Here is a 20,914-nt window from a genome sequence, read left to right on the forward strand (position 1 = left end):
GGCATACTGGATCCCCTCGTACAATAACTCTCGGATCTCTTCAAGGGCCTACATCGCATGCTATCCACCACGTCCGAAAAGGGCGTCCTCAACCAAGTGATATGACCTCCCAGCTCGAGCCACCTAAACAAAAATTCAGATGTATTAGGTTATAGTTGACTGAAAGTAAATCAATTATGATCTTAACAATTATCTAACACATACTATGATGCTCACCAATGTCTCGAGAGAAGGCCCAAGTCCCTGATATCCGGACTCAGACAGGTGGCTTGGATTACCGACTAGTAGGTGTGTATGTCGCCGATACCACAACATGTAAGGGTCCGAAGAGGGGAGGACCTCATCGCTCCAGTCAGCCTGTACAATACTGTCGCGACAGGCATCCCACAGCTGTATATATCACATATGAAACAAACTCCAATCAGTGCCGGCTCGGCCACGTCTATCAGTCGCATGCAACCGCCACTCGGTGTCGCACCGATCCGGCACGGACTGGACCCGACCAAACTGTCAGAGGACATGATCAGGGAGATGCCACTCAACCATGTCAAAACAAATGAGTGGCACTCTCCCCATCCATATCTCCTCACCTAGTCGGCAATAGTCTGGAAGTGTACTGAGGACCCCAGCATAAGACTGCCAGATAAACTACAATAACAACAAGTCTATTAAAAATCGCTCATGAACATATACACTCTATATGACAATTAAAATTTAGGTATTTAAATTTCATACCTCGCCCTCTATCATCCGATCAAGCTGGTCTCTATACACGACAACTACGTGGGTCGATACGACCTCGTGGCCCATGTCAACCCTCCATCTGGTACCTCAAGATCCGGCTGGCAACTGCATGTCTCCCTAGCTGATGGGAACCTCACCAGAAGCAACCACTTGCCGCCTAGACGAGGCAATGCGAATCAATCTCTCCCACGCCCAAATCTGCAATAATTTGAACACAATTACAATACTGATATATGTCATACAATATGAATTGACATGTAATAAAATTCTTACTAACCTGTAGCAAGACAAAGGGTCCTCTGATCTCCTTCGCACCCACCCGAGATGCTCGACATAGCATCCTATACAAGCATGCCAAAGCCGCGACGCCCCAGCTATATTGGCCGATCGCATCAATGTCTCTCAACAGTGGCAAGTACATCAGCTTAAGCAGGTTCTGTGACCTATCAGGGAGAAGTACCCCCCCAATAAGCCACAAAATATATGCTCGGGCATGCTGCTGTACTAACTCATCTGGAGCTTGATCTGGAAGATGGCCCTGAAACTGCTCAGACAGCCACCTCACCCTCAGTCTACCTGCCTGTAAGTCTGCAGGTGTAGGTGCTACTCCCAATAGCTCAGCACATAGGGCTATCCACTGCTCCCTCGTCAATGATGGTTCAGCTCTAGTAACTGTTTGCCCATCAATCCAGAGACCATATAAGACAGATACGTCCTGCAATGTAACGATGGCCTCCCCGATCGGGAAATGAAATGTATGAGTCTCTGTGCGCCACCTCTCAACGAAAGCAGTGATGAGTGGGTGGTCCATTCTGATATGGCCTATACGATAGACACCATAGAATCCCGCACGTAGTAGACACTGCAAGACTCTATGGTCCAATGGATGCTCCCACAGGCCAGAATCTCCCCGCCGACATGTCACCACGGTACGTGCCTCGTCCTGCATAACCGAATGACTAGTTTAAATTATAGCATTATCACGTAATATAAAACAAAATGCAGGGTATTTTCATTATAAGCGTAAAGTCCAACAAACGTTATTGCATACCGGATCCTCTCATATACTGTCAGCCCGATTTAGATGACTGAATAGTGGGACCTCATCAGGTAGATGTGCCATAAAGCCTGTACAAGTGAAATAGTAGATCATAACAATAAAAGTCTCATTTAATCATAACAGTTATAACGATCCCGATTTTCCCTTCTTTGTTTAACAGTATTCTGGACTTAGGTTCCGTGGAGTTAGTTATTGTAGATGTCTTGTTGTCATCCTTCAATTTCATATATTGGGCGTATTTCAAACAGGTTGGTTGAGCTTTAGTCCCATTCCTTGTTGCCCAGTTTTTTGGTGGTTCGCTCAAGCGGGTCCCTTTGCGCTCGTGCAGAGTTTACACACTTTCAGCATTTTTTGCCTCTACAAAACTACTGCAGGGTTGTTTTTCACGCTCGAGCGGGTCACGCTCGAGCGGTTACCTTTGCGCTCGAGCGGGTGTTCGACGTCTGTAAAAGTACTAGAGGAGTGTAATCTACGCTCGAGCGGCTTTTCTTTTGCGCTCGAGCGGGTGTGTTTTGTAATTGTGTCTTGGTGCTTGAGCGGGCATTTTTGTGATCTAGCGGATCCAGTTATTTGTGCTTGACGCTCAAGCGTCCTATTCTCCGCTCGAGCGGACTAGTCGTATATCAGTTGGTAGCTGGGTGATTTTAAATCACTTTTTACATTTCTTTCTCTCTCTTACTTTTCAAAAACCCATTTTTGAGAGCTTCTCTCACTACATTTCACCTTCTGTCTAGGGTTTGATCTAGTTTGAGTGATCTCCCACCTTAGTCCCTTTGTAAAAAGTGTAGAGTTTGTTGAGGGCTTCCTATCAATCCGAAAATTTGTGGATTTGGAGCACTTTGGGTTTTGATCATCTTCTTCATTTGAGCTCTTCATTTCGAGGTAGGGATTCCTACTCATCTTTATGAGCTTTAACCTAAATATTGAGCTTTTTGTATAAATGGTTTGATTTGGGAAGTTAGGGTTTGTAATGTGTTATATTGGAAAGAGGGGTTTTTGCTCTTTTGATTCAAACATATGTGTTTTAGGTCTAAAAAGGAGGTTATTGATGTTGTTGATAATATTTGGACCTTTGGGTCAATATTGAGAAAAATGGAAGAAAATGCCATGTTTGGGTATATTTGGGTCATTAGTGTAATTAATGGCAATTGTTATGGAAATGTGAAATTGAGTTGGAAATATTGAAATTGGCTCATTATGCGATGGAATGGTGGAGTTGGATTTATTAATCGCTCACTTTGAAAATGTTGAAATTATATATCTGTTGAGGCATTTATTATCTGTTTAGAAATAGCTGCTTTGGGCTATTGGTGGAGGATAGTCTTGATTGTTATAGACAATGCATGATGATCAGGCAAACTAAAACTAATCAACTGAATATGTCATCGGATATGACGGTTGGAATAATACATCAAATTTATATATTGATTGATTATGTATATGATATGTGTTTATATACATTGCATTGTATACGAGGAGATAGGTGATGTACTCCACGGTTTAGGGGAAGATATGGGGATGGACTCCTAAACCGGATATTGTTTGGGAGGAGATAGGGGATGGACTCCATCAATACAGCAAAAATGTGTATCTATTGAAGTATTGATACAGCAAATCTGTGTATCATGTATGAAGTACGGAAGTGTTTTATTTGAGATTGACACAGCAATTATGTGTATCTAATTTAAAGTATGAAGTGTTTAATTTGAGTTGTTATCTCAATTAAAATGGAAGTACTGTTGATATGAGATGTAATCTCATTTAAATTGTTTGGCCAGGTTCTGAGCCATAGTTATGAATTGAGAAATTGGATAAGAAATGGAAAATGAAATGAAACATGGACACAATTGTCATGTAATTGAAATGGGTTGTGAATTGATTTATGTGAGTTAAACATTTATCAAATGCTAATGTTTTAGTTATTGCTCATATTATGCTTAGCATATCTTTACTGGGCGTTGGCTCACCCTATATGGGACATCATTTTCAGGTACAGGTAGCATGCCACCTCCAAGGACGTAGCTTGGGAGGCTTGAGGCTGTTTAACCTTGTTTTGTCGTTCTTTTTGTTGTATTACATGTATATCAAGCCAAGGGCTTATCTTGTGTAGAGTTAGTACTCTCCTTTTTGTAACCAAGTGTTGACTTGGAAAGTTGTAAGCCTATAGGGCATTTACTTTTGTTGTCAGCATGTAATACATTTTGTAATGAATACTGTGATGAAATGTAATTATGTTTCATTCTCTTATGTTTAAGCATGTCAAGAATGTATGATTTATGGGTTTATTTTGAGGGCGTTACAGTAAAACTGTAATTATTCCATAAATTACGATTTGTAAATGAAAAGTATGCTCAACTATTTACAAATTTATAGTTGTGTGACACCATATATGGAAACAATTCAGTAAAATGTAATTAATTTTTATTTCAAAAAACTGTATTGGTGAGCATGTAATTTAACTATAACAATTAAACTTTAATTATTCCATACATGACGACTTGAAAAACAAATGCGATCGATTATTTTAAAATTATCAATTTCTGTGCCACTAACATGGAAGCAATTCACTAAAATCTAAAAGTATCAATTTTTGTGCCATTAAATATGATAAGCAATTCAACAGAACCTACCATTATCTATACTATAACTAATATAGAAATCTTTTACAAAATAATTTTAGGGTCTCAGTTACATAAGCTTAATAATGAGTATAAACATGTGGATAGTTTTTGTACATAAATATTTGGGAAAAAATTTAATGAGAATTTTTTTTTCAATAAGAGGTTGCTAATTACATTTATGGCATATTTGACAAAACTTCATTATTGATTTTGTAATGGTAAAAGTTCCAATAAAGTATAAAATTTGTAAATTACGTAGATCTGATTGATAAATTGTAAATGTAAAAAATGCTTTCAGCATTCGAAAATATAAAATTTATTCATAAATAATAAATTTTAAAATGGTAGAAGAACTATGTGATTTTCACTAAAATTTTGTAATAGATATTTTCAATCAAGTAGAGAATAAAAAAACTTAGGCCTATGTGGTATAATTAAATGTTTTTGAATACATATTTTTAGTTTAATTTATTTGTTTAGTATGTTAGTTGTAAATTTTTTCAAGGAAATCAAACAATTACAATATATAAAGAATTAAAAATTAGAAATGATCTATTACAAATAAAAAATGATCTATTTAAATGTACGACCCCGTTTACAAATAAAGAATTAAAAAATAAAGAATTAAATGATCTATTACAAATCAAGAATTAAAAAATGATCTATTACAATATGTAAGTATTACATAGTCTTCATCGACCAAGTCACGCCGAACATGTTCGCCTGTCATGACCTGTCTGCTGGCATTCACTGCAACGAGCGGTCAAACGCCTATCTGATATATCCATCTCATTCGGAATACGAGACATAGATGTACGACCTCGTTTTACTTCTCGCAGACGAAGTACATTAGGCATTAAGGTCCACTACGGATCATCCCAATAATCTTCATGCGGTATTGGATTGAATTTAGCTTCCAAAACCCTCATGTATACAGGAAGCCTATATACTAGATCAACGTACTCGAATGGATTGTCACCGCATTCAGACATTACAGCGAGCATATGAGAACATGGATAGTGTCTTATCTCATATTTCCCACAACTGCAGGTGGGTTGATTCATCCGCACAATCTGTGTATTGCGACCTCATCTATGGCGAAAAGATGTTTGCACCTCAAATACGCGACGGGGCCTATCAGACAATATTGATACAAACTAATCAAGTTCATGTTTTTAGGTGTAATTAACTTAACAACATAATAAGAACATTTTAGTTCACATTACAAACTAACCAGTCATACAATATCAACTTGAAAGTATTTTGCCCTTGCGATGCCATCCTCAATAGTTTTTTTCATCTCTCTAGGGTATTGGAACTCATTTCGTACATCTATTTCAGCTTGGGCTCCCATCTCGTCAAAATATTTTACGAGCAGTCGAAATGTAAATTCAACAATAGCTGAGATAGGTAAGTTCCTTGCACCTTTCAAGACGCTATTGAAGCACTCTGCATCATTGCTGGTCAATACCCCCCATCAATATCCACCGTCATATGCAAGGGCCCACTCCACAGGATTCATCTTGTGAACCCAATTGATGGCATCTTGGTTAATAGCCTGTATCTGTTCTAAGTAACCATTACACTTTCGTCGTTGATGAGCACTCCCTGCTTTCCATAGAAGTTGTTTCAGCTCCTTATTTTTGAACCTAGTGTTAAAGTTACTACAAACATGTCGAAGGCAGTGCCGATGATATCCACCAAATTGGAGAAAGGGATTCAGCCAATGCCACCTCACAGCAGCTAAAATACTCTCAGCTCGATTAGATATCAAAGTCACTCCCTGTCGGTCCATGACAATATGTTCCTTGATATTTGAAATGAAGAACGACCAAGACTCTAAACTCTCCCTGTCGACAACAGCGAATGCAAGCGGTAATACTTTGCCATTGGCAGTTACAATCGTTGCTACAAGCAACACACCAGTGTATTTCCCATATAAGAATGTACCATCTATGGTTATAATAGGCCTACAATATCTGAATCCATCGATGACAGGTTTGAAAGACCAGAAAACAAAGTGGAAGATGGGCATAATGGTTGTACCTCCAGTATATCTATGCTTCCATTACACGATGGTGCCAGGATTAGATGTTTGTAATGCATTCATGAATTTAGGCAACAGCCTATATGATTCATCCCAATCCCCGAATACCATTCTAATTGTCTTTGCAAGTGCATGTCACGCCTTCTTGTATGATATACTATAGTTCATGGTCTTTTTGATATCTTCGATGACATTCTCAATTGGCATATCAGGTTCATTCTGCATACGACAATACCTATGAGTCAGATTATTTTGGTGTGCACACTATAAACAAACAAATATATATATATATATATATATGTGTGTGAACATTTATTTTGTATACTCACCACAACTTGTCCCAAAAGATGAGAAGCAATGTAACTTGAGCTAATATTAGTGTGGTCCCTGTTCATTCGTGGGTATAAACAATGGTGAGGACCCCTATACTGCTTTATTTCAAAAAGACCATGTTTCCTACTAAGAGATGCACGTAACCACCAGCTGCAATCGTGCTTGCAAGCACACACCCAAACGTCTTGCTTGGAGGTTACGACTTCATATTCTCGATTATTTGTTGCATGGTACAATTTCACAGCATGTACGAGTTGCTTCTTATCAACGAAAACCATCCCTTTGCCCAACTCTGGATTTTCAGCGTTCCAAATTCGGTTACGGGGAACGACATCGCGGTTACTAATGTCAAAATCACCACCCATGTGGACGTTTTCATAGAAAGGGATTTCAGGTCTAGGTGGAATGGGGGCATTGTCAAGGTCAACGGGAGCGTCGGCATCATCTTCTTCATCATCATCATCTAATCCACCCAATAAATTTTCTTCATCACACGTTTCATTCTCATCATTGTCTAGGGCGACATCAGGACCGTACATGTCACTGTCAGCAAACTACACATAATTCACCATTTCAGCCATATTACCAGCAACTTCAACTAGAGTGGTATGATGGCTGTAGATGGGCACATCTTCTGTGTTATTGTGAAATTCAGTCTCATATCCACCACGTGAACTAGATTCTACACCATGGCCCTGAAATGTCTGTTGTGTGTAGCCCACTGCATAACATTCATTTGATTCATACATAGGAGACTGAAATGCTGTCGTGTCAATCCCATGTGTCAGCAATGTAGTGAACGGATTTGAACTTTCCATCTGTGTCATATTAGGGACATTGTGTACAACCTCTTTATCAATGTACACTTCCAAACAATTTGGTGGTTGGAAACTTCCACCGATACTTAATACGGTGTTCAACGCCTCATCGTCATTGATCGGTAATATTTTGTATTTGCTGGTTGCTTGCCACTGGCAATAAGGATATCTACATTTGAAGATCAACCGGACAGTTTCCCCGTAACTTGCCACCTTGGACATAAACATCTCCTCCAAATTGCTAAGTGTGGTGCCAAGTTGCACCCCATATATCCCTTTTGGCTCAGCATCATATGTCACACTTTCATCAGGATCCCGAATTATGTTTCCCCCCCAGTAGAAGATAATTGGAACAGTTGCCATATACTTGCTTCAACGAAACAATAAACATTAAAATAGTAACAATATACATATATCGAATTTTACTTCTAAAATAATTATATGAATTTTAAATCATTCAATTACAATTACTTGTGAGGCAATAACTTTATTTAAGTAATCAGTAATTGTAATCCAACAATCATTATTCATTTTTTAATTAAAATATGAGTTAAAATAAAGCTTTTGTTTTGGATTTTTTAGCTTTTTTTAAAAAAAAAGCTTACAACACATAAAGAATGTTGGTTTGTTTGGACATAACTATCTATGGAACTCATGTGTTCTGCTTTTTCCATTATTTATTACGATTAACATCATGCTATTGCGCACGGTAAATGTAAATTTTTCTTTTTCCATGTTGTTTCTTCTTTGTTTTGATAACATTTCAGTGTTGATTTGATTTTTGTAAATTAACTTGCTTTTATTTTTATGTTCGTTATTTGAATTTGTTTAGGCAAACACTTTGTGAATTTGTTTATTTGAATTTGAATTTCCATTATTTGGTTTGTTTATTTTCTCATTTTTTTCTCTCATTTTTATTCGTATAAAACAACAGCTGAGATTTCATCTCTACGTAGAGTTTTTATTTACTTCCTATGTGGAGACTCTTATCTTTTCTGCATGAAGGTTCTTTGTTGTCATTGCTCTCTTGTCTTAATTCAAAAAAAACATCAAAACAACTATACTTCTTGTCTTAATTCTTTGTTTTCATTGGTCTTTTTTTATTCTCATTCTTTTTTAGGTTGGATATGCTTTGTTCATATGATCCTTTCTGGAATTCATACACATGTATAGATGTCCTATACAAAAATGTTTATTGAATTAGTGTCGAAAAATAAATTTTGAATCACATAGCAACAATAACTTCAGATTTTGAATAAGTCTAAGAATACAAAAATGGTTGTAGAACTGTACACAAAATGTATATAGATGGATAAAATTTTTAAAAATAGTAACAAACTCTATAAAATTTTATGCGTATATATGTATTTTTAGTCAATTTTATGATCAATTTTGTTTGTTTATGACAAAACTACAAGATTTTTAGCTAGTGACCCATTTTGATTTACAAGATCTATAAAGAGACAATTCCAAATATTACAGTCATGGCAGAGTTTAGAGGAAGATCAGATTTATGCATGCGTATTATTAAGTATTTAAAGAGGTGTGTTTGGTTTGTGTTCTAGAGTGTTTTTTAGATAAAAAGTACGAAAACTTATTTGGTTTGCCTTCTTTCATAAATGGTTGTGGAAAATTGTTTTGGGGGGAGAGTTTTACAAAAAGTGATTAATTTGATGTGTATGAGAGAGAAAGTTATTTTGGAAAGTAGGTAACCAAACAAAATTATAAAAAATTTATTTGGAAAAATTTGTTTAGTTTGATTACTCTTGAAAATTTGTTTGTAGAGAAATTTTCCCAACATTTTATATGAAAAACAAACCAAACAAGCCCATTGTTTCTATGATTTGAATCCATAACACTCGAATTATAATAGATTTATTTTATTTTATTTTATATTATTATCAGCATAATAAAACAACCTTACCATTGTGGCAAGGGCCTCTCTCCCTCAATATGATCAATTTTTAAAAGGCATTCACTCAAAATAAATAAATAAATGATAATAATGACTCTGCACAACCGTTACTTTAGGCAATGATTTAATCGTACGCATGCAAGCGGGACCAATTTTAAAAACACTTATTTTGTTTTCTTTTCATAAATCTTGATCTATTTTTTAGTATTTTGATAAAGTAGACAGATATATCACACATTTAAAAAAACAATTCATTCTATCAAATATTTTTCTTATTCAGTGAGACTGGACAAAATTGGACAAGTCATACAAACATCTTAAATCATAGTGTAAGTTTTGTAGATAATTAAATATTTGTTCCATTGAGTTGAAAAAACTCGATTGATTTGGACAATATACAAATAGAGGTTTCAAACATTGTTCTTAATTTTTTAAAACTGGTGATCCAATTCTTCAGATTTATGGACAATTACAGATAAGTTAATTTGATTTGGTCAAACTTGTGCCATTAGGGACCTTAAGGACAAAGTTATTTCCTATGTGAAATAGTAACCCTCGTCCACTTTTTAGAGGTCATAGAGGCTTTGTTATGAAATTCAATCAAAAAACTCATTTTGGCTCGTTCTGAAAAGTAAGAAAAAAATTTAATTTATTTACTCTTTTTTTTTTTCCTCTTAAACATACAAAAAAAATAAAATAGAGAGAGATAATTTATAATGGCCAAAAATTAGGGAGAAAATTTAAGTTGGTGGTTAAATCTATGTAGTAAATTTTGGATAGTTGTCCATGTGAATCACAGGCTTACCCATTAAAGTGCCATTTTTTTTTATTTTTTTTTTTGTCCTTCTTACTTAGGAAATTTCTATGGACTATTAATTGGAAGGTTTTAAGACTCTTTTCATGCATATATTATAACTAGTGTATGTCCGTGCCTGAAGGCACGGTGCAATTAATAATGATTTCTAATTATATAAATCAAAATAAAATTTATTAAAACATAATGTTAAGATTTTCCTTTTCAATGGTGGTGGACAGTCACAAAGCGGAAGTGACGATAAGTCCCTTCGTTCAATACCCATTTCAAAAACTTTTTCAAATTTTCTTAAGTTTTGTGAGGAAATTTTAAGTTCTACTATAATGCTATTATATGTATTACAAATTCAGCTCATTAAATTTTTTAAAATTTCTATGACAAAATTATAAAATTAGATGTTAGTATTTTATGATAAAATGTCTTCAAATTATTCTAATATCAAATTTAATATTTTTTATAAAAATTATTAATTTTATTGAATGCATATTAAAAATAATACATGATATAGCGGTTTGGTTTGATTTTTTAAATTATTTTTTGATTTTTTTGAAAAAATATAAATAAATTTGACCAAAATAAATTGTTTGGTTTGATTTTCCAAATGATTGTGGATGAATGTGGCACTTCCCAAAATTCAGTTTTTTTTTGTTGGTTAGCTTGGAGGGGCTATAGCGATCCCGGTTGTCCCTTTACTATTCTGTTGTGTTCCAGACTTAGTTCTGTGAAGTTGGTAGTTGTATCTCTCTTGTTGTCGTCCTTTAATTCCGCTTGATTGAGTTTTAGGATGTTTTGGGCAGGGTTGTTACAGGTTGGTTAGGCCTTGGTTTCAATTCCTCGTTGCCCAGTTTTTAGGCGGTCCGCTCGAGCGGGTCTTCTTGCGCTCGAGCGGGGATTGCACACTCCCAGTTTTTCGTGTCCCTGCAAAACTTCTACAGGAGTGATTTTTACGCTCGAGCGGGTTTCTTTACGCTCGAGCGGGTAGTACCTTTTCGGTGTAAGTTCTGGGAGGGGGAAATCTACGCTCGAGCGGACTGGTTTTCGCGCTCAAGCGGATGTGCTTTATTCTTGTGTCTGGACGCTCGAGTAGGTCTTCTTGCGCTCGAGCGGACCTAGTTTTTGTTCTTGACACTCGAGCGTTGTGTTTTCCGCTCGAGCGGGAATGTCGTATATCAGTTGGCTGTGGGACAGTTTTAAATCACTTTTTCTCTTTCTTTCTCTCTCTTACTTTTTTGAAAAAGCCATTTGAGAGCCTCTCTCTCTAAAACTTTTCCTTCTCTCTAGATATTGATCTAGCTAGGTTGTTTTCCTCACCTTTGGCCTTTACAAAAGAGTTGTTGATCGTCGGGGGCTATCTTTTGATCCAAGAAACTCGTGGTTTGGAGCAAGTTCGTTTCCATCATCTTCTTCGTTGAGTCTCATCTTTTGACGTAGGGATTCCTACTCACTCTTATGGTCTTTGACCTAGATTTTTAGTTGTTTTGATAGAGTGTTGAACTTGGTTGATTTTGGGACTTAGGGTTTCAAGATGGGTTAAAGAGGGTTTTGTGATTTTGGGCTCATAATGTGTATTTTGGGTTTCTAAATGATGATATAGTTGTTGGTTGGTGATATTGGAACCTTCGGGTTAATATCGAGAGTTGGGGGTAAAAGCCCTAACTTGTTGTTTAAAATTAATTGGTATAATTAATTTGGGAAAATTGTAAACTTATGGAATTGAGTTGGAAATAATGAAATTGGCTCATTATGTTGTGAAATGATGGAGTTGGATTTATAAATCGCTCGCTTATGAAAACATTGATATTTTATCTGTTGGAGCTTTTATTATCTGTTTAGAAATAATTGCTTGGGCTACCAATGGAGGGTAGTTTTGATTGTTGTAGACAATGCATGATGATTAGGCAAACTAAAACTAATCAATTGGATATGTCATTGAGTATAACGGTTGATAGAATACATTAATGTTATGTATTGATTGATTGCGAATATGACCTTTGTGTATATATGTTGTGTGTGTGAGAGGAGATAGGGGATGTACTCCACGGTTTAGGGGAAGATAGGGGATGGACCTCTAAACCGGATGTTGTTTGGGAGGAGATAGGGGATGGACTCCACTGATACAACTCGTATGCTTATCTTTGGAAGTGTTGATACAGCTCATATGATTGTCATTGGAAGTGTTGATATAGCTAATATGCATATCTGTTGAAATGTGGATACAGCTTGTATGCTTATCTATTGAGATGTGGATACAACTAATATGTTTATCTATTGTAAAATGGAGAATGTTTAATATGAGTCATTGTCTCATATAAGTGGTTGGCCAGGTTTTGAGCCATTGATGTAACATTGTGAAATTGATGAGAAATGAAAATTGAAATGAAACATGAACATAGTGATCATGAAGTGGAAATGGATTATGAATTGGTTTATGAAAGTTGAACATTTATCAATTGCTAACGTCTTAGTCATTGCTTATACTGTGTTTAGCATATCTCTACTGGGCGTTGGCTCACCCTTTATGGGACATTATTTTCAGGTACAGGTAGTATGTCACCCCCAAGGACATAGCTTGGATGAGGATGAGAGTTGAAGACTCCTTCTTTTGTTTATTTTGATGTATTACATGTAAATTCAAGCCAAGGGCTTCATATGTATTGAGTTAGTACTCTTTTTTTTGTAACCAAGTGTTAACTTGGAAAGCTGTAAGCCCTTAGGGCATTTGCTTTTGTTGTTAACATGTAATACAGTTGTAAGAATTACTCTGATGAATGGAAATGGTTGATTTCTTTTGTATCAATGCATGTCTAAAAATGTGGGTTTAATGTTATTATTTTGAGGGCGTTACAGGGGCAGAGTGCAATCCGGTCTTACATACAATTTACAAGTGCTTATGTGCTTATATGCAGACACCTGCAATAAGCTATGTCCTAAAGTATGGATTTAGGTAGTTAACAACTAAGTGGAAACCTTTAGCGAAACCCAAATGAAAATAAATCCTAATAATTTTTTATAATATTTTGGGTGCTTGACCCCAAATACAGTGAAATAAACCAAACAAAACTTTATGTCCCAATCAAGTGGGCTACGATACGTGAATCCTTTTTTCGTCATTTCATACTATTAAAAGCTATATGCTCGGTTAAATTAAATAAATTCGTTTAATTTTTTTACTATCACATCCCAAGTCAATTTACGTCTTCCCCTAACATTTCCTTTTACGGTGATCCTATCAGATTATTCTCTACCATTTCATGAGCTTGTTGTTTCTTAATTGTCCAATATTATATGAACTGCAAAGTATCACTGGTCTTACAATTGTTTTATAAATTAACAACGTCAATTTTGTTAGTATCATTAATCACATAATATGCCAAAGGCACTCCGCTTGAACCTACTTTGATTCTATTACAGGTGGGAATTTTTAACACAACATGAATCGTACACAAAGTTAAGGGTTAGGGTTGAACATTTTCAACACAAACACAAATATGACACTATATAATAACATGATAAATAAATAGGGTTATGTCAAAGCTGCATAATATGAAATTGACACAGATAACCCATTTAATAGATAATTAGTTACAAATTTTAATGTTATTTTCATTAAAGGATGCCAGAAATGTTTAAATCTCTTATGTAACCTACACAATTAAATAAAGAAAATACGTAAAATAGTATTTTCAGGTTAATATAGTCATTTTGTCTTTTATTTGAGAGAACATGATCTTTTCATTTATTATTTTGAAGTCAATAAAAATATTTTTTTTTTTGGATAAAATAGAGTGAAAATTAAATATATTTTTTTTGTATAATTTCATTTAGTAGAGATTAGTTTCATGAAATTTAACTTTGGAAAAAACGTTAATCTTTCCATACACTTAATATTTTTAATTGAAATTCATATTATATTTGTCATTTTTTTGAAAGATAAAATTGACTTTAACCACATTTGCTTTACTCCATGTGTGATTTACCTCTGATATTTGAAAAAAAAGAACATAACTCCCTTATAACCTAGCACATTTTTCACACTTGATGTTAACTTGGATTGAACGTCTAACGGTATACTTCATTTAGTCCACAAACCACAAGAACATTATAGTTATTTCCAAATTATATGGGTAGTTAGCACATGCACATTGAAGTGAAATTTACCCTTTATTAAATATGCACAATGTCTTGAATTGAATAAATACACCTAGAAGGTAAAATAGTATAGTGAAATAAATCAGGTGACAAATACCATTTCGCATATAGTATAATAGGTGGCAGATTCAAGTATACAACCCCACCTTGATATTACTAAGTGAAATACTGAATAAAGGTGTATACATATGTAGTACTATTATAAAAAGAAGTCTTCTCTGGGTGTTTACGTCTCATATTTTGAGTTTTTCAAAAATACTCCTATATCAGTTATATGGCCAGTTATGCACTAATTTCTTTTCTTTTTTTTTTTTTTTTTGCCAAATCTCTCAACTTTTATTTTTTCAGATTCATTTCAATTTTCAGATTTTGAATTCAATCATACAGTTTACAGTCTTATTTTCTGAAACAAAATGATCATATATATGTAAGCATGTGGACCTCGAATTGAAATTGTCAGTCCACCTTAATTCTCAATTCATGAATTTCATAATATGAATTTCAATTCTCAATTCTCAATTATATGAATTTCATAATATGACATTAAAAATTCTCAATTATATGAATTTCAAACCCTAATTTCAATTCAAATTTAATAAGCAAAAAACCATGATTTCCAATTCTATTAATTGAAATCTCAATTCTATTAATTTCAATTCTATTAATATGAATTTCAAATCTCAATTCTATTAAATCTCAATTCTATTAATTTGAATTTCAAATCTCAATTCTATTAATTTCACACCCTAATTTCCTTTTTATTCCTCTTAACAAGCAAAAAAATAAAATTTCCAATTCAACAAATATAGGTTGGTTTATTCATAATTCAAAATTCCAAACCCTAATTTCAAAAAATATAGACAGGATTCACAAGCATAATTTCCAATTTCTAATTCACAAACAAAATTCCAAACCCTAATTCCAAACCCTGATTTTTTATTTCAAAAAATTCCAAACCCTAATTTCTAATTTCAAAAAATTCCAAACCCTAATTTCTGAAACCACAAGCATAATCTCTGATTTCACAATTCAAAACCCTAACATTTTATGATTTCATAATTTCATAACCACACATTTAAAACCCTAATTCAAAACCCTAACACATTAGAACCTTAACACATTTAATAATTGACATTTAAAACCCTAACATTCACATTTTCACAAACACACATTCACATTTTAAACCACACATTCACATTTTCACAAACACAATAAATACATAAAATTCAAATGAGACAGAGAGAGATAGATGCCATACCACGGACAGAGAGAAAGCAGAGACAGAGAGTGAGAGCAGAGAGAGAGTCTGAGAGCAGAGGGAGAGCGAGAGCGACAGTGAGAGTCTGAGAACAGAGGGAGAGCGAGAGTGAGAGTCTGAGAGCAGAGGAAGAGCGAGATTGAGAGTCTGAGAGCAGAGGGAGAGTGAGAGGGAGAGGGAGAGGGAGAGCGAGAGCGAGAGCAAGAGTTGAAAAAACGTAAGTGTAAAAACGTGATTGCAAATGAGGGGGCTTGGGTTTTTTATATAAGTTGTAAAAGCGTGGTTTCAATCCACGCTTTCATTTATCAACAGCGAAAGCGCGATTGAAAATTACGTTTTCTTAAGAAAAGGATATGCACAATGAAAGCGTGGTTTCTTCAGAATAAACAATTATGTAAAAGCATGGTTTGTAACCACGCTTTCTTAATTAAAAGCGTGATTTGTAATAGCGCTTTTACTATTAATCAAATTTCATGCTCCAAATAGTGAAAGCGTGAATGTAATAGCGCTTTAGCCTAGTTTGGGAATTCCGTCCAAACTAGGCCTAATTTGGGAATTAATATAGCAAATTGGCTTAATATGGGAAAAGCCTCAACTAACTCATCAGAAGTTCTATTTTTCAGACAAAATTTGAAGGCCTGAGACGGCCGCCATACTAGACTACCCTCAAGGCCGACGTTAAATATAGCGTAAATATCATTGTCATTTTTTGCTAGTTTTTGGACGCTAACTTACTTCTTTCTTTTCTTTTCTTTTTAATAATTTTTTTAGTTGGTACTATTATAAATAATTAAAGGGGCTATAGATATGATATTTTTAAGCTTTTAAATTTTTCTTTAATTTTTGGTGCTCAAAAACATATCAAACTGTAATTTGTGTTAACTATAAAAATCAAAATTAAAAAGAATATTTGAGAATGTTATTTGATAAGATTATAAATTATAATAGGCAAATTGCACTAACGGTTTCTGTAATTTGAGTGCCACTTTGATCCCTGTCCTTTTGATTGTGATACATTTGATCCTGAATTTTGAATCTCGTTCTAAATAAGGACAATTAAAGACACTGTTGCTCCATTTTAAGGGCAAAATAGTCAATTTGATAAAATATAAACTACTTTAACAAAAATAAATGTCAAAAAAATATTTTTGAATTTTAAAAAATCATTTGTACCCACCAAAGATAAAATTATATAAAAATGATAAATCTTTTACATTTTTACTTTTTTTATCAAATTAACTTTTAGTATGTGTTTGAATGATGATCATGTAATAGGTGGTTATTATTGTTGATGTTTTTGGATTGTTATCATGTAATAGATAGTTATATTTGTTGTTAACAGATAATTTTTTGACGGTTATTATGTAATGAATGATTTTTAAGCTTTTAATGTATAATCGATATATTTAATATATGAAATATTTTTAGTTTTGAACTTTTTGATTTAATGAATTGGTTTAATAATAACATCAAAATTGTCGTCATATTTGTCTTTTGAAAAAAAAGAAACCAATTTAACGAAAATAAATATCAAAAAAAATTTATTTCTACTCCCCAAACATAAAATTATATAAAAAAAAATAATGTGTTTTTAATTATTTTTTTCACTAATTTAATTTTTAGTTTTTTAGAAAAATTTTCAGAAAATAGATTCTAAAATTTAAACTAAATTGAACTTTATAACCAATAAAGTTTCAACACTATTCATTAAAAAAAATGTCATTACATTTCAAACAATATACAAGTTAATCAATACAAAATAAGTTGTATGACGATTTTGCTCTTCAAATAGACCGTTTGTAAAAGAAATATCTTTAAACATTTTTAATTGTCTTTATATAAAACAAAATTTAAAATTCAAAATTAAATGTATCACAATTAAAAAGTTAATAATCAAAATAATATAAGTCTCAAATTATAAAAATCATTAATGTAATCCGTCTAATTATAAATTATAAAGACCACAAATGTCATTTATGAGTAAGTAGAAATTCTCTTTCTTTTCTATTGAAGAAGTAAGAGTCAATAGTCAATATAACTACCACACTAACAACATGCCAATGTTATATAAACACCACATATGTCATTTATTATTAAGTAGGATTTCTCTGTCCTTTTTGGACTATTTTTGAAAGAGGGTTATAATTAATTTTTTGATTAAAAGTTATTTATAAACGATTTATAAGTAACTTTTTTGTGAAAAATTAAATGAATTATAATATGAAAAATAGATTATAACACACCTCTCATATAGCGATCTCGGGTTTACCCTTGTTGTACAGTGATCCGGACATGTGTCCGTGGATGTTGGTTGTTGTTTATTATCGTGTTTGCATCCTTTGTACCTTGTATATCGAGTTATAGGATGTGTTGGGCGGATTTGTTTCAGGTTGGTTGAGTTTAGAAACCAAAACTAATTGCCTAGATTTTTGGCCTGTACGCTCGAGCGGAGGTGTTGGCGCTCGAGCGGATAATACACCCATCCAGTATTTGTTGTGCAGTGTTGTACGCTCGAGCGTGGAGTTGGCCGCTCGAGCGAATCTGTGTGAGTGGCCGCTCGAGCGTAGGGATTGGGAGCTCGAGCGGAAGTCTGTGAGTGGCCGCTCGAGCGGGGTGTTTTACGCTCGAGCGGAAGACTGGGTTTAAATCCCGAAATTGTGACTTTTCAAATCGCTTTTTCACTTTCTCTTCTCTCTCTTACTTTTCCAAAATCACCATTGTTGAGCCTCTCACTCTAGACTCTACCTTCTCTCTAGGTTTTGATCTAGTAGGAGTGATTTACTCACCTTTGGCCTTTACAAAAAAGTTGTTGATCGTCGAGGGCTTCATTTTAATCTGAAAATCTCGGGTTTTGGAGCACGTTGGGTTTTGTCGTCTTCTCCTTTGGGACTCCGAATTTGAGGTAGGGATAACCTACTCCTCTCTATGGGTTTTGTCTTTAAATTTTGGTATTTTGAGATGTTGGGCTTGGTTTGGTAATTTTGTGAAAGTTTGGGGCTTTTGTGTAATTTTACAAAAGTTGGGGTTTTATTCAGAATAAACCTAGATGCATGTTTGGCATAGAAAAATAGAATGATTGTTGAATCATTGATGAAAATGGGACCTAAGGGTTGAAATGGTAATTATGGAAAATGGCCTAATTACATTGTTTAATTAATTGGGATAATTAATTGGTGAGAAATGAGGAAATAAAATGTTGATTGAATATCCATTTGTGCATTTATTTTCTGTTTTAGAAATAACTGCTTTGGGCTATCGGTGGAGGATAGTCGAGATTGTTGTAGACAATGCATGATGATTAGGTAAACGGAAACTAATCAAATGGAATGTGTCATGGAACTTGACGGTTGATAGAATACATTAATTGTGTGTATTGTGTGATTGTATATAGAACCAATGTGTTTATATACGTTATGTGTAGAGGAGGAGATAGGGGATGTACTCCGCGGTTTAGGGGAAGATAGGGGATGTACCTCTAAACCGGATAGGTATTGGGAGGAGATAGGGGATGAACTCCGTAGACAGAGCTCATATGCTTGTCTAGAGAAGTGAAGATAGAGCTCATATGCTTATCTTTGTGAAGTGTGGATACAGCTTGTATGCTTATCTGTGGATATTGTTGATATACATATCTGTTGTAGAATGTGGATACAGCTTGTGTGCTTATCTGTGGATATTGTTGATATACATATCTGTTGAGAATGTGGATATAGCTTTTATGCTTATCTGAATGTGAGATATAGTTTTTATACATATCTGTGGAAATAATGATGGAGCTAGCATGCTTATCTGTTGAAAAAAAGAAAATGAAAAGTAATTGGGACTTGTAAGTCGTTGACATAAATATGTAATTTATGTGATTGTATCAGTGTTGACCAACTATCAATTGCTAATGTTTTAGTCATTATCGATGGTTGGTTTAGTGTATTTCTACTGGGCTGTGGCTCACCCTATATGGGAATATCATTTTCAGGTGCAGGAAGCATGCCACCTCCAAGGACATAGCTGGGAGGCTAGTGGCGGGCATAGTTTTGTCGTTTTACTTTTGATGTATTACATGTAATTTCAAGCCAAGGGCTTAATGTGTAAACGAGTTAGAACTCTTTGTTGTAACCAAGTGTTAACTTGGAAAGCTGTAAGCCCGTAGGGCATTTTGTTATGAGGTTAACATGTAATACTTATGTCTTGGAATTCTAATGAATGAAAGGAATGCGGTTAGTTTAAATGTAAATTCATGTCTTATCTGATGGATTTATTGTTATTATTTTGAGGGCGTTACAACTTGGTATCAGAGCGTACCGGGTTCGAATACTTTGGGTACGTGGGAAGTGATTAGTATCACAATGGGTTTGTCTCGCTTGATAGAGACGTAGAAGTAGTACCATATGCTATGTGTTTATTTGATAACATGCTTATGTGACTATGTGGGTATGGGATTTAATTTCTAGGATGTTGATTGGATCCTTGAGTTTCTGGGAGTCTTGTTGGAAAAGCACTTGATCAACGCTGTTTCTAACCGGAACTCTAGTAACGTCTCGGGACTATCATTATCCGGAAATGAAGTTCGTAAGTGCTTATGTGTTTATGTGCTTATGTGGAGTGAATTACAGTTGTCCATGCATTAGGACGTGAGTGTTTAGTTTCGGCACATTTATGAATGTGCTAACGTTCTGTGTTGCCTTTATTAGGATGTCAGGACGAGGAAGAGGTGCTAGGCGTGGTAGACCTGCGAGGCAGGAAGTACCGTTACAGGGTGAGATTCCGGCAGTGCAGGAGGGAGTTGGGCAGGCCAATGTGGCCGAGCCAGTAGGTCAGCAGGCTATGGGTGCCTTGGCCAGAGAGATAGCAGGAGCTTTAGGTATTCTTAGAGCTGGGAATCAGGCAGCTGAGACAGGGCCTTCCTTCTTGAAGAGGGAGTTCTTTCGGTGTAATCCGGACGAGTTTATCGGGGATCCTAAAGAGCCGCTTAAGGCAGATGAATGGCTCGAACAGACAACGAAGACGTTTGAGATGCTTGGCATCGAGGACGGAGCACTGAAAGTGACCTTGGCATCCTTCCAACTGAAGGGAGATGCGGGTCAATGGTGGAAGTACGAGAAAGCTCGTGTTGGTGGTACTTGGGAGGCGTTTGTGAATGCTTTTCAGGAGAGGTTTT

General features: G+C 34.9%; 1 protein-coding gene across 1 annotated transcript in view; it reads right to left on the bottom strand.

The window, feature by feature from the left end:
- Nucleotides 1-510: 510 nt before the first annotated feature.
- Nucleotides 511-20,914, bottom strand: part of LOC114294489 (serine/threonine-protein phosphatase 7 long form homolog) — a 31,566-nt gene continuing 11,162 nt past the window's right edge. The window contains exons 2-5 of the mRNA XM_082918551.1: nucleotides 1,847-1,872; nucleotides 1,022-1,687; nucleotides 877-942; nucleotides 511-648 (exon numbers count right to left, since the gene is read on the bottom strand). Coding sequence (XP_082774677.1) covers nucleotides 511-648; nucleotides 877-942; nucleotides 1,022-1,687; nucleotides 1,847-1,872 — 896 coding nt within the window. The remainder of the gene's footprint in view (nucleotides 649-876; nucleotides 943-1,021; nucleotides 1,688-1,846; nucleotides 1,873-20,914) is intronic.

The sequence above is a fragment of the Camellia sinensis genome, chromosome 3 (assembly GCF_055761805.1).
Source record: "Camellia sinensis isolate YWXY chromosome 3, ASM5576180v1, whole genome shotgun sequence".
NCBI classification, from domain to species: domain Eukaryota; kingdom Viridiplantae; phylum Streptophyta; class Magnoliopsida; order Ericales; family Theaceae; genus Camellia; species Camellia sinensis.